This window comes from Desmodus rotundus, chromosome 3, assembly GCF_022682495.2.
Source record: "Desmodus rotundus isolate HL8 chromosome 3, HLdesRot8A.1, whole genome shotgun sequence".
Classification (NCBI taxonomy): Eukaryota; Metazoa; Chordata; class Mammalia; order Chiroptera; family Phyllostomidae; genus Desmodus; species Desmodus rotundus.
Genome location: NC_071389.1, coordinates 27,715,805 through 27,730,565, shown reverse-complemented (window position 1 = coordinate 27,730,565; position 14,761 = coordinate 27,715,805). Strand labels below are relative to the sequence as shown.

At 40.0% G+C, this 14,761-nt stretch overlaps 2 protein-coding genes across 8 annotated transcripts in view; one reads left to right on the top strand and one right to left on the bottom strand.

Annotated features, from left to right (window-relative positions):
- Nucleotides 1–12,289, bottom strand: part of CCDC30 (coiled-coil domain containing 30) — a 98,149-nt gene extending 85,860 nt beyond the window's left edge. For 3 of the 7 annotated variants that reach the window (XR_008426316.1, XM_045190923.2, XM_045190925.2), the window contains exons 1-3: nucleotides 11,094–12,289; nucleotides 5,162–5,390; nucleotides 2,064–2,184 (exon numbers count right to left, since the gene is read on the bottom strand). Coding sequence is in view for 4 of the 7 variants with exons in the window: in XM_045190923.2 (XP_045046858.2) it covers nucleotides 2,064–2,184; nucleotides 5,162–5,227 (187 nt within the window). In the remaining 3 variants the exon portion in view is untranslated. The remainder of the gene's footprint in view (nucleotides 1–2,063; nucleotides 2,185–5,161; nucleotides 5,391–11,093) is intronic. The other 4 variants (XM_053919919.1, XM_053919920.1, XM_053919921.1 and 1 more) reach the window with 4 other exon arrangements.
- A 229-nt stretch (nucleotides 12,290–12,518) lies between these two features.
- The window catches only part of ZMYND12 (zinc finger MYND-type containing 12), a 29,542-nt gene continuing 27,299 nt past the window's right edge, over nucleotides 12,519–14,761 (top strand). Inside the window, exon 1 of the mRNA XM_045190929.2 lies at nucleotides 12,519–12,644. The gene's annotated coding sequence lies outside the window, so the exon portion shown is untranslated. The remainder of the gene's footprint in view (nucleotides 12,645–14,761) is intronic.

The window sequence follows — 14,761 nt, the reverse complement described above, 5'->3', positions numbered from 1 at the left end:
TAACCCAGTTGTTCACATCCTTTTCTTAAAACACTTTTGTCATTTCTCTTCTGAGACACCACACTCTGCTGGTTTTCCTCCTATTCTGAATGCCACTTTCTTGGGCTCCTTTGCTTATTTCTCATCTTTCTAACCTCTAAACACTAGAATAAGCCAGCCCTGAATCTTTTCTTCTTTTCTCTCCCTAGGTTATCTCCTATAATATCAAGGCTTTAAGCATTAGCTATGTGCTAATGACTCCCCAAAGTACATCTCAATTGCACTGAATTGCCAATACATACATAATTACCTACTTGACACTTCCACTTGGATGTCTAACACAGACCTCAAAATTTACATGCCCAAAAGCAAACTGTCTCCCCCAAATGGCACCTCTCACATTCTCTCCATCTGAACGGTTAGGAACTCCACTATTCTAACTGCTCAAACCAAAAAGCTTTGGGTCACCAGTGATTTCTCTGCTTCTTTCCCACCCGACATTAAATGCATTATCAAATCATGTTATCTCTGCCTTCAAAAGATAATCCTTTATATAAGCATTTCTGATGTGATTGACATGTATTCCCAAAAAGAAAAACAACTTTTATTTTGTAAAATTGTTCACTAAAAATAATAGAGCTTATTGAAGAACATTCTATAGACCACTCACAGCCTTTGTCATTGTGTAACAGGAGTGCTATAAAACACATTAACAATCATAATAATTATAGTGGTACATTTAAAGAGATATGTCAAATTCCTAAAAAAAAATAAAGGAATACTATAGTAAATATGAAAATGTGTTTTCAAAAAAAATAATCAAGCTTGCTTTAGGGAGTTGAGTCTGCAGAGTTCTGGAAACGAAGTCAGAATGCACAAAGATTAGGGATATCTTTGCAATGAGCACTTCCAAGGCAAAAACATGTGGCCAAACTGAGCCCCAAAGAATGTGGGATGAATGGGCTTTATGAAGAAACTTCAAGGCTTGCTGGCAGCCCAAATGATTAACATGCTGGGGAAAACTGCATATAAACTTCCACACGACAATGACATCATTCCCCTATTTACCAGTTCTCCGTGAGCTAATTTATGCTGGCAGCAAGACAGACAGTACCCTCAGTTCTGGCAGTGGGCCCTGAACAGCTCTCCTGCTGAGAGTAACTAAACATGCTGGGAGAAGAGAAGTAGATTCGAGAGTTTAAACTCCCACTTTTCAATGGTCACCTAATAAAGCCTGTGCTGTGAACAATCAAAATAATAACAATAATAATAATGATAGAAATAAAGCTGAAAGAAATTAAAGAAAACTCTTCAAATGCAGCCATTATATGAACTAAAATAGAATGCAAGCTTTTAAACAGCAGGAGAAAATTCAATACACCCAATTGAAAAACAAGGGGAAAAAAAAAAAAAAGAAACAGGAGCATGGAAATATGTCCCATGATTAACTCAACCTTCCCTGTACCTGAGAGTCACAATAAATAAAAAGTTTGTCCATCATCAAACCCTCATAAATAAAGTTCTAAAGGGAAAAAAAGGAAAATGATCCCAAGTGAAATATCTGAGATGCAAGGAAAAATACTGAGCAAAGAAGTAAGAAATATGTGGTAAATATAAGCATTGACCACATACAATACTACTAATTTGGGGAGCTAAACAAAGTAGAGTAATAATATAAAGGGTCCTATCTGTATCTTCCCTTATCGCTTTAAAGTGCTTAATAAATATTTCGCAAGTCCTTGCTATGCTAGGTACTTTGTAAGGCAGGTGCTGCGGGGAACACAGAAGCCACACTGAGACTAGGACGTGATCTCCGCCCCAGGGGAGTGACACAGGCGATTATGACACAAGGTGGCAAGTGCTGCAGTAGACGTTGAAGGAAGTAACCATTCTGTGCTCTCTCACACACATTTCGGACTTTAAAAAGGCAGGCAGAAAACACATCTTAAACATTACATGTACTTTTTAGTGTGGAGGACATGTAGCATTTCCCTCCTTCCTTCTACTTTTATACATTTCTCCAATTCTCTAATTGTCACATATTAATTTTTATAAAATTCCATTTTTACAAAGAGAAAAATTACCCTGTTTGAGTTGGAGCTCTCTGAACTCATGTCTGAGATGTTTGTTTTTGTTTTCATAACCATGAGAAAGTGATTCTCTTCCCTCTGGCAAATTACAGACATGGCTTGCATAATTTCCCACCTAAAAAGAAAATAATACGTTTCCTTACTCTTGTCCATGGTTCATATTTTAACCATATTAAAACTCTATTAAGTGAAAGGGCCATTAAGAGCTCACCATACTAATGGGTCTACAGTCGGAGAAATAAACAGAACACTCAGCTCTCCTTAAGTGTGGGTCTCTCTCCCTAAATGTGATGTTAGGGTACCAGACACCCATAGATACGATGACATGTAAACACAAATTTTATGAGACGGTCACTGTCTGTAATATTTTTACCACGAACATATCAGGTTTCAAAGCAAATCTCATCTATGGTTTAGAAAACATGGTCATGATACCCACGAACAGTGAAAAACCCACACAACAATTCGGTGTACACTCTTACGCTAAAACTGAATAACAAGTCTGAAATGTTAATAGGAGCGTCTACTGAAATAAATTGTTGGGTGTTCTTTAAAAATAGCTTCTGGTCACTATGGCAGCTTCACAAAAGGTACTTTTGTATGGCTCATAACAACAGATCAAAAGCTAACTACTGTATTTTTCAGACTGTAAGATGCACTTTCCCCCCAAATTTGGGAGGAAAATGGGGGTGCCTCTTATAGTCCGAATGTAGCTTACATTTACATTGGTGGAATACTATGTTATTTATGTTATTAAATATTTTACCACATTTTTTGCTTCAAATTTTTTTTTCCTATTTTCCTCCTCTAGAACCTAGGTGCGTCTTATGGTCTGAAGAATACGTATATGCTCCAGGCACTGTTGTGTTAAGGACATCAAATTCCAGGTGGGGCAAAAGTAGGTGGACAGTTGTATGTGAAACAGAGTTTATTCTTGTATTACTATTTGTTAATGATTGTATTGTTTTTTACACCAACAACTGTAAACCTACTTTTGCCCCACCCCGTACTTAATTTTCACCACAGTCCTATGGGACTATAATGCTCCCACTTGATGCGTAAGGAAGCAGGCTGAGAGAGGCTAAGTTACTTGTCATGCAGGGAATAAGGGGAGGAGCTACACTGCACACTCAGGTGGGCCAGAAGGCTTAGAAGTAGACTACCAAAATAACCGAATTGTATTTTGCTGAATTGTTTTGAGTCCTATTGGACAACTCCTCAGAATATGAATAAAAAGCTGAATTTTAGCTTTGGGAAGTGTGGCTCATTTGGTTGGAGGGTTGGCCCAGAAACCAAAAGGTCATGGGTTCAATTCTGGTCATCATACCAAAGTTAGGGTTCGGTCCTTGGTCGGGGAGTATCCGAGAAGCAACTGATCAGTGTTTTTCTCGAATCCATGTTTCTCTCCTTCTCCCTTCCTGCCTCCCTCTAAAATCAATAAGCATGTCCTCGGGTGTGGATGAATGAAAATAAAAGCTGAATGTTATAGAAGGAAAAGAGGATTGCAGTCTAGCTTTGTAACTTCCTGGTAAGCGTCAGTTTCCTCCTTAAAATGGCAGGAAGAATAATACCTATTTCTAATAATAATAGCTACAATTTATGAAATACTTGTTAGGTGCCAAGTAGGCATGTGAAGGGTTTATTCATATTCCCTGTGTGAAATACCTCAGAAATACCTTTGAACAAACTATTATCATTTTCTTTCTTTTTTTTTTTAAAGATTTTATTTATTTATTTTTAGAGAGAAGGGAAGGGAGGGAGAAAGAGAGGGAGAGAAACATCAATGTGTGGTTGCCTCTCAAGTGTCCCCAAGTGGGGACCTGGCCCGCAACCCAGGCATGTGCCCTGACTGGGAACCAAACCGGCAACCCTTTGGTTCACAGTCCAGTGCTAAACCCACTGAGCCACACGAGCCAGGGCCTATTATCATTTTCAAGCTCAAAAAAATGAAGTTACTTGCCCAAGGTTACACAGACAGTTCTAAAGGTAATTTTCTACCCCCATCTGTCTCACGTTAAAGTTCATGGTCTAATACGCTCTACGGCTTTTGTTCTGAAGGAGCTGGATTCCTTTTTAAGACTTTGGAAATCAGACTGTCCTTTGAGAGTTAAATTTAAAAATCAGCAAGTTATCCATCTGAACTGAGATGTGGCAACAGGGCAGAGTGATGATTCCTAAGCAACCTGAGAGAATTAACTCATTTAAAGCAAGAATATGTCAGAAAGTAGGTTGATCTGTACTGCAAACACCAGAGTGATAAGAGAGCCAAAAGATGCCACTATTTACTCATCTAAGGGCTAGGTACCCCGGTCCCAGGATATAGCGGGTCTGGAAGCAAGGGCAGATATGATAGCCCCAGCTAGTACGATAAAATTTTAGAATCATTTGTTCACCAAGTAAACATATAATTAAAATGTGGCTTCCTATCCTATGCAGTGTGCCTGTAGAGAGTGAATGCGTCAGGCGACAGGACACACGTGACTGGTTCCTCTGGCAATTATATTTCTGTCAATTAATAAGCTGGTATCTATTTCTCTAAAAACTTCTCTGTGCGTTAATACAAGAGTACCTTTGAGAAGCAGATCCACTGAGGTTTCTAAACCAACAAGCCAGAGAGTTGGCTAGAGGGTCAGTTACTGAGACAAGGAAGAATTTGCCAAGAAAATGAAAGCTGCTATGAACAGACCTATTTGGATGTTCGACTAGTCATCCTGCACATGGCTTCCTCTGGAAATCAATACAGACTATTCATATACAGGGTCTGGCACAAATAGCACCCCTTTTCATTATAAAATGTTCTATTAAAAATCATAAGCATGTAATTCTGTAATATAACATTCAAGCACACTGTATAACATTTTAGGTGAAATGTTTAAGCTAAAACTATAAAGTATTACACCCATATCATTACCCTACCAACCACACTCAAACAGGCGTTACTTCTGCTGGACCCTGTATTTCATGAAAACAACATACATGTGAGTGCTTTGCAGCCTCTACGGTGATATTCAAATGTCGGTGATAACGTGTTAATTGAGTGGACAATGAACAAAACCACAGGTATCTTAAAGCTTTATGCCATTAGCTCTTACTTCCTTCATGTCTTCCATGCCTTTCACTGAAAGTGCTTCTGGGTTTCTGGAAGCAGTCCTCAGCATGTCTCACTGCAACAGAACAGGCGCCAGACAAGATAGAGTTGTTCTTCTGTAGCAGCATTCAGTTCTTTCTCGAGATGGTGAAGTCCGTCATCTAATTAAACTTCTCCCTCGATAGAAGAGAAGCGTGTGTGGGTGCACACACACTATATAAGCTGAGCATGCTCTGATATGTATACACAGGGTTGGGCAAAAGGAGGTTAATAATAACAAATAATACAATAATTAATAAATACGTAAGAATTCTGTGTCTCATGTACACACAACTGTAAAGCCACTTTTGCCCACCCTTGTATGCATAACTGTTGTGTTAACTGCTTGAAAAGAGCACTTAGATGAAATCGCTAACACCACACACAAACATCAAAGCCTTAACAGCTGTGTATCTTCTAAAATAAAAAAATGACATGATGTATATAATGCAAATGTATGATAGAGTGTTTTTAAAAATACAAGCTTCTCTGTCTGCCCGGTTCTGAGGTTTGCATTTAACAATCTGCAAATCTCCCAAAGGCCCCTTGCAATGTTATAAATTGCAAAGAAGACTTTGTTCCCTCTAGTGAATATTTGGGAAAAAAAAGGACTCCTCTGGAAGCTACAGAGCCCACTAATTCCATACTATCAGTGAACTACTTAGCTTGCAGAATAGGTTTTACCATTTTTGAATGACTTCTAAGTCATGCAGCCTACTTCTAAAACTCCTAACTCTAAGGCTGCCATCAATACTGTCTTTAAGTTTTCTTAAGTTGAAGTAGTCATGTACTACACGGTGAGTAAAAGATGAGCATCTGCTGATTGAGCACGAGACTGAGAAGTGGCATCGTGTTCCTAGGACCATTATGCATTAGACTTGCCGTTCTCCTCAAACACAACTGTTAACCACGTGGATTTACCTAATGTGTAGTGATAAGTGTAATTATTACTACAGTGCAACTAGTCCACATAATTATTGGGTTGGCCAAAGTCTGTTTAGTTTTTTCCGTAAAATAAAAGACATTTTTTATTCTCACCAATAACTTTAGTGATTCGGATAGTTGTCGGCTCTCTCCCGCATGGTATAGCATTGACTGTTCTCAGTTAATGTCTCGATTCAAACTTCAGTGGGTCTACTTGACCGTGGAGTATTATTCAGTGAGAAATCTCCAGCACGAAACTTTGTAAACCACCTTTGAAACGTTCAATCAGTCACAGCACCTTCTCTATACACTGTACAATTCTCTTTTTTGCATTTCAGTTGCGTTTTTATCTTTCTTGAAATAATAAAAGTATAACATGCCAAAAATGTTGCTTATTTTCTTCCACCTTCAATATTAAAATGGCTACATAAAAATTCACCGATTTTGGCTTTTTTTTTTAATGCATGCTGATATGACAGCTGTCACAATACAATCTAACAAAATTGTTTTGAACAAAGTTAAAGACACTTAAGCGCAAGTAGAGCCATCTTACAAAAAAACAAATAAGCTTTTTGGCCAACCCAATATATTGTTTTGCTTTTTTAACAGCAAAACTAGACCTTTATTATTTTTCTTTTTTCTTGCTGAGTCTTCCAGAGTCATTATTTTCACATCAACAATTTTGTGGAAAATATATAGAGTTTTAATTATCATCTGATATTCACACTGAAAGGAAAAAGGAGCCATATCTGAATCTTGGTACCCCCGTGCCTTCCCCATGACTTACAGCTAAAACTCTTCTCATGCTTTTCCCTACCCCACCCCTGTCATCCGGTGCCCACTTACATCCTCCTCCTCCCTACAACGTCTCTGAGCACTATTCAGTTACTTGTGGCTTTAGTCCTGGGTATCATATTGCCAAAGACACCAGGAATATATAGTATCCTATGAGGCCTATTTGGTAATATGGGAAAATGCTCATATTATAATGATAAGAATGTTAAAGAATTACGAGTATTTGACAACCAGACGCACAAAGACTGGAAGCAAATATACCAAAGTGTTAATACAAGTTGTGATAAACAGATGAGATTGTGAGTTGTTAGAAGAATTAAAGCCTTGTACTGTGGGTTGCTTGCCCCCAGAGAGCAGCGTTTAATTCCTCCCTCCGTACTGTAGGGGGAAGTAGGAGAGTCTCAGAGGAAGTTGAAAGGAAAACGGGGTTGGGGTTATTGAGAATACCTTTGGATCCCTGGCTTCTGGGAGATTTGAAGGTATTGGAGGTGAGCAGGAATGTAAGAAGAGGGGCTTATGGGTCAGGAGGACAGTGTAGGCTGCAGATCAACACCCAAGTGTATGATTCATCCAAGCTCCTAGACTAGAGCACACTCCCAAAGCCAGTGATCTTTAGTCTCCATTCTGCTTAGTCACCCATCCCCATAGCTACCTCCGAGCCCTTGTCATAATCTGAACTACAGCTGAAATCCCGCAATCCTAGACCGCAAATGTCCCACTCTGACCACCACTCTCTGTACTTCCTGCTCTTTCTTGTGTTTGTGCAGGGCAAATAAATGAAACCTAAAATTTACCATTTTAACCATTTCTTAAATGAAGAATTCACCCCTTTTCCCCCAGAAATAAGACATCTGATTTTTTGACCAGTCACACACCTGCCTACCTTAATGTTAGATACAGCCTTGTAACTAAGTTCTGAGCTATGAGATTACCGTATGTTTCAGACTGTAAGACGCACCCCCCCAAGTTTTGGAGGAAATGGGGGTGCGTCTTATAGTCTGAATGTAGCTTACCTGGCTTGCTGAGGGGGGGGGCAGCAGTGGAGTGGGGTCACAGGAGGCAGGAGGAGAACATTTTTTGCTTCAAATTTTTTCCCCCTATTTTCCTCCTCTAAAACCTAGGTGTGTCTTATGGTCTGGTACATCATATAGTCTGAAAAATATGTTAAATGGAACTGTATGACACCTCTAGGAAGTGTACTTAAAGGATCAGAACGCCCTTTCTCACTCTTTCCTCCTTTCCACTGGCTGAGATGCAGACAAGGTAGCTAAGTCTGAGATGCCATCCTGCACACCATGAGGGAGAAGCCACATGCCCTGTGGCGTCAGCCATTGGGATGATATACTATCATGAGAGAAGAAATCTGAGTCTCTAACTATTTCAAGATGCTGCCCTATCAGTTCTGGACTGCCTTCTTCTTGCCTTTTATGTGAGAGAAATAAATTTCTACCTTTTTAAAGGTGCCATTATTTTGAGCTTTCCGAATCTCACAGCCTATCAATCCCAAGTACTAAAGGAGGGTTACTAAAAGAGTGAGATACAAGGGCACATGCTGCAAACTGAACATGGCTATATTGGAATTGGACATGGAACTGGACGGCCGTTACTAGTCTATCTCGACCCAGGAGGGTTTCATCTCTGGGTCTCTCTGTAAATCAGCGCATATTAAATTGCTTCTCTACATGGCTGGACTTCCTCTGCTTGCTCATCAGCACTAGTGCAAACAGACATTCAGATCCTAAATCTATGTTACTTTTCAGATTAAGTCATTTCCATTCTTTCGGTTCAAATTTGTGAAGAGACAATTATTTGTTGCTCACCCAATGAATTGTGCCGCCCTCTCTGAAGTTAGTTGTATAATCCTCATTCAATCAATTGTGGCTGCAATGGTAGAAGTAGTAGTACAAATATGGCTACCAAAGCAAGGATTTGTGGAGAGGTACAAATTCCAGAAAGAGGACATAGGCTAGGAATGCAATATCAAATAAGTCTATTGTTTAAGACCAACGCATATCCACTATCTAGTTAACAACTCAGTTTGAATGATCTGCTCTCCTCTTACACCTGTTCCTGTATCTGTATTCCACAGTTAATGAAATAACCATTAATATAGTTTCCCACCATGATGGTGTGGCTCAGTGGATTGAGTGCCGGCCTTCGAACTGAAAGGTTGCTGGTTCAATTCCAGGTCAGGGCACATGCCTGGGTTGCAGGCCAGGTACCCAGCTGGGGGCGTGTAAGAAGCAACTGATCGATGTGTCTTGCACATCGATGTTTCTCTCCCTGTCTTTCTCCCTCTCTTTCCCTCTCTCTAAAAATAAATAAATAAAATCTTTAAAAATATATATAGTTTCCCAAGACCCTGGCCCTATAACTCAGTTGGTTAGAACATCATACCAATACTCCAAGGTTGCAGGTTCGATCCCTGGATGGGCACATACAAGAATCAACCAATGAATGCGTACATAAAAGAAACAATAAATTGATATTTCTATCCCTTCTTCTCTAATATATATATGGTTTCCCAAGCCAGAAAACTGGGAGTCATCCTTGATCCCTCCTTATTTATATCACACCAGTCCCTAAAAGAGGTAGAATTTGTAGATTTTACCTCTTTTTATCATTTTCTAATTCATCCTCTTCATGTCTACAGTTGCTGTCTTAATTCAGGCTCTCCTCACTATTTGCCCAGTTTAGTATAATAGCATCCTTAACTGATTTCCCTGCTGCCAGGCTGGCTCCCATCCAATCTGTATTCCACAGAGCTATCAGACTGGTCTTTCTGAATGCAGACCACGTGCTGTTTAACATTCCCATTACTTTCAGGAAGAGTTCAAACCCCTTAGCTTGGCACCAGAGAATCTTCAAGATCTGGTTCCTGCCTGTCTCTCTAGTCTTATCTTCTGCTACACCTGGAAATTAACTCTTCATACAGTATACTTATTGATCCTCATAACGATGCTTATATTTCCATGACTGTGAATATTTGAGTCCCTCTGCCTGTTCTGCTATGACATCCCAGAACCAACATTTACTGAGACCCAATGGTTGAGTAAATTGAAAATTCTAAAAAATCAGATCTTGAGGTAATATAGATCTAGTCTTTGAATTATAAATGCTCTGAAATTTAAACTGTGCCTAAATTGCCCACAAAAAAAGTATGCAAACATATTATTCTCTACAAAGTAGATACTGAATAAAATGCTCACTAAGTATATTAAAAGTCCACTCTTTGGAAAGAAGCACATCCTATAATGTTTTGGGCCCTTCAGAAACTTCTAGATGTGAAGAATAGGGCGGTAAAGCTGTGTAGGCAAACTGAGAAAGACACAAAGTATCGCCTAGCTTTGAGCAAAGGATGAGCTTTGGATCCCATGGTCTTTGAGTGACACTAGAGAACAAAGTAAACAGCATGGCCACAAAAGCTGAAATACTGCCCTGACTGGTATGACTCAGTGGTTGGGCATTGTTCTACAAACCAAAATGTCACCGGCTCAATTCCCGTTTAGGGAACGTGCCTGGGCTGTGGGCCAGGTGTCCAGCTGGGGATATACAAGAGGCAGTGGATCAATCAATGTTTCTCTCTCACATTGATGTTTCTCTCCCTCTCTTTCTCCATCCCTTCCCTCTTTTCTCTTAAAAAAAATGTACACACGTGCCCTGGCAAGGTGTTAACATGGCCATAATGATGTTTGTTCCGTATATACATATAGAGAGAGGAAAGGAAAGCTCCTTACAATATAGCATCTAACATGCTACCTGAGTGACTTCGGGCAACTATGTCTTATATACACACACACACACACACACACATATATATGTATATATATACGTATATATATGACATCTAACAGCCCCTTTTTTCAAGAGTTAAAATTTACTCAGTTCCCATTTAACGCAAAAAAAAAAAAACCCCTGAAAAAGCTGCAGAACTTATTTTTCTTCTCCAATCTATTATCTAAGAGAAAGCTAAGTTTTGCAGTATTTGGAAATCTGACCTGGCATCAAGCATGAAATATCACAAATAACTGCTGTAATTGACCTGAGAAATACAAATATCCATACAATTCGAGCCCCAAAATACCTGCTAAAAATGTGCACTTCGTATATCTTCCCAATAGGTTTACATTTTAACCTGAATACCGATGAAATAGAAAGACTAGACAAGGAACACGTACTTTAAAACAAAGTTTTCCAAGATAAAATACAACCACGTTGGATATAAATAAATCTCATTCTATTTTTAAGGCCCTCTGTTCCAGTCTTTCCGGGATTAAGTCTGCCCTCTCGCCAAAAATACTTGTTTTCAATCACCCCTCATTGTTTTTGTTTCTTGGCTCACATCACAAAGAATTTTTTCTGATCAAGAAACTCACATGAAGAAAAAGCACAAGAACTGTTTCAAGCATATTCTTTCCAAAAATTCTATCACATCAAGGGGCTGGGTTCAAATGTGCTTAAGGTTGGAATCCTGTTACATGATCATTTTAATGATCTTTTCACATACATGAATACATCACTAAAATGTATGCCTAACACAGCCATTCAGTTAAGCAAGGAACAGTATGTCTTTATATAAGCCTGAGATGGGCCCAAAACTTCACTTTGATTTTGCCCCCCTTTGTTTCCAAAACACACTAGGCTTATAGTAATTTAGGCTTGTATTTACCCATGTGCGCTTCCCCATTCTAGTCTCTATTTTACCTAAGAGAGAAAACTTGCCATAGTGCAGAGAAACATAGAAAAATATTCCAATGATTCCCAGGGCTGGAGAATGTGAAATACTTAGCAACCCAAAGCACTGTAGAAGAAAAACGGGGCGGGGCGGGGGTCTGTAGATGAGAGAGGTGGTGGAGACGAATGGACATTGAGTAAGGTGCAGCGTGGATAAGAAAAGGTGAAAATGGCTGTGGAAGAAGCAGGATGAGGAAACTGGCGCTCAGGGTGATGAAAGTGGAAGGCAGAAGGTTAACTGACTTGATGACGTCTGACGCTGAGAATTCAAAAGGCCTCCAAGCTTCCACGGGAATTACGTGAGGTTCTGCAGGACGAACACAGGGCAACAAAGCAGAAAACGGTAGCTCTTTGTTCACAGCCCGGGAAAGCCGTAGCTCCGTGACTTTGTTAATGGCCGGGGGCTTCAGACGCAGTCGTCTGTGCAAGGGTGAGCCTTCGTCAGTAAAATGAGGACAAAAAAACCCAAAACAAAACAAAGCAAAACGCCTAACTGGGAGTGTTCTAAGTCCTGTCTAAATAAGAGCGGCAGCCTAGTTCGAAATGCCTCTGGCTTTGGGTCCCAGAAACGGGCGAATCCTTCAGGCAGAATCACTCCAGCCCGTGGCTAGAAAGGCCGCGCCAGGGCAGAAGCTTTTCCCCGCAGTTTCGGGCCATTCTGGGGAGAGAAGCGGTAACGGCCTGGAATGGCGAAAAAGAGCGGAGAAGAGACGCTTTCCTCCTTTCCTCGTGCTTTCCTCCTGCGCTTTCCTCGCATCTGAGACTAGACCTCAGGAAGCAGGCCAGAAATTGTCTTTTGGGAAGTGCGGTGAGGGTCCTGGTCGCTTTACTCCTACGCCGCTCCACAGCGAGCTGCAGGTGCCTATAGAGCCCAGGGAGTCATAGCAACCGCTCCAGCCGCAGAGACGCCAAGGCGTTCTTCCGGCAGGAACCATAGAAGCGACGCGCCCCATTGGCTCAGGGGCTGTTTTTCTTGCAGACGCCATCGTTACCAGGTACACCATTGGCCTTTGTATCGTGGGGCGGGACTTTTCGGGCAGGAACGAGGTCCGGCTCCTTCCTTAGGCTTTGTAGTAACCATGGTAACGTCAGGGTGTTAGTTTACAATTTATAGGATACTTTTTATCACCAGGCACTTACAGTTCTCAAATAGCTTCTCGCTAGGCTTTATTTAGAGCCCTGACATAATAATCTTGTATTTATTTTTCTAGAAGTAACTTCATTCTTAAAAAGGAGTTACAAATTTTAGGCCTAGATCTGTAAATAACCACCTGGGGCACCTAAAAAAAAATCACATTTTGGACCTGACCTATTACTCTAAAAATGAAGAAAGAGGTCTTGATTAGAATTATCCCTAAGAAGTCCTAAACACTGAAATTCTGTTTAGGTGATCCGTTCCTACACCTATGTAATACAAAATAAAAATTTATAAATGACACAAAATTTAACATAAGCTCAGTCTACATCACCTTCATTTAAATGCTTTTATTGCAAGATTCTAGTTAGTTCATCAAAGTTCGATTTTACTCATGTTTAGGGGGCCCCTGCTTTTCTGGTAACCCAAACATGTACTTAACTTTTCTTAGTATTACTCTAGTTTCACACAGGATCCATTCCAAAGCTCTGCCAGTTCTACGTGCATTATCTGGATGGATTTTATCCCTTACTTTCTAGAACTGCCTCTACTTCTGGTACCACAGCCCTTCTAAGTTTTTTTTCTTTCATCTAAAATGCTCACCACCATCACCTCAAGACCACTCAACTTCTGCTTCAAGTGTCATTTCCTCAGGGAAACATACCTTGGTTCTCCAATCTAAATCAAATTCTTTCTCATTTGCTGATTGACTCATGTTCCTTTTTTATTATCTTCCTTTGCTCACTTCCATTTGCTGTTTAAAAAACAAACAAAGAAAACACTCTTGGAATTTCATTATGTGTAAATGCTGTTTAAGCGCTTAGAACGGAAACTAAACAGAGTTGCAAAGCACTTTATGTAATTCCATTAGGAAAGTGGTGGTTGTTTCGAGCATAACAAAACAAGATAGGAAATGGTTCCCAAGGGAAGTAATAATTATGGTAAAAACAAATATTAAGATTACTTCCAGTTTTTTAAAATTAAACTTATTGGGGTGACATTGGTTAATAAAACTATGTTTCAGGGATACAATTCTATAATACATCATTTGTATGTTGCATTGTGTGTTTACCACTCCCAGTCTCCTTCTATCACCATTTATCCCTCCTTTACCGTCTCCTACTTCCTCCTACCCCCTTTTCCCTCTGGTAGTCACCTGGTTTTTCTTTGTTGTTGTTTTGTTTTTGTTTTTTGCTTAATCCTCCCACCTGTTCACCCAGGACCCCTACCTCCTCCCCTTTGACAGCTGATCACTTCTAGTTTTAATTCTACTTATCCTCATAGCGTGTTCAAAGATGATGACAGTCACCATCCACATAAAGCTAGTTGTAGGGAAGAAAACAAATCTTTTGCTTCCTGTCCCTTCAGCATTGCAGCCACTGCTGACAGAGCCTGCTGCTTTTGAGCTTTTGCCCACTGGTCCTACAGTTAATTAAAAATTTTTGTTCAGTGGGGCTGCAGCCTCCAGAACAGTCCTGATGACTGCAGTTCTGCTTCCTCTGCTCAAGGTCACACTTCCTGATTTAATGAATAATTTCAGGGCATCTTGTAATTCTTCTTAAAAATTATATTTTATTGATTATGCTATTACAGTTGTCCTGATTTGTCTCCCTTTGCCCCCCTCCATGAAGCACCCCCCACTCCCTCAGGCAATCCCCCCACCATTGTTCATGTCCATGGGTAATGCATATAAGTTCTTTGGCTACTTCATCTCCTGTATTGTACTTTACATTCCCATGGCTATTCTGTAACTACCAATTTGTACTGCTTAATTCCCTCACCTCTTCACCCATTCCCCAACGCCCACCTCCCATCCGGCAATCATCAAAAGCTCTCTGTATCCATGATTTTATCTCTGTTCTTGTTTGCTTAGTTTGCTTTTTTAGATTCAATTGTCATTTTATTGTTCATAGTTTTGATCTTTTTCTTAAATAAGACCCTTTAACACTTCACATAATAATGGCTTGGTGATGATGA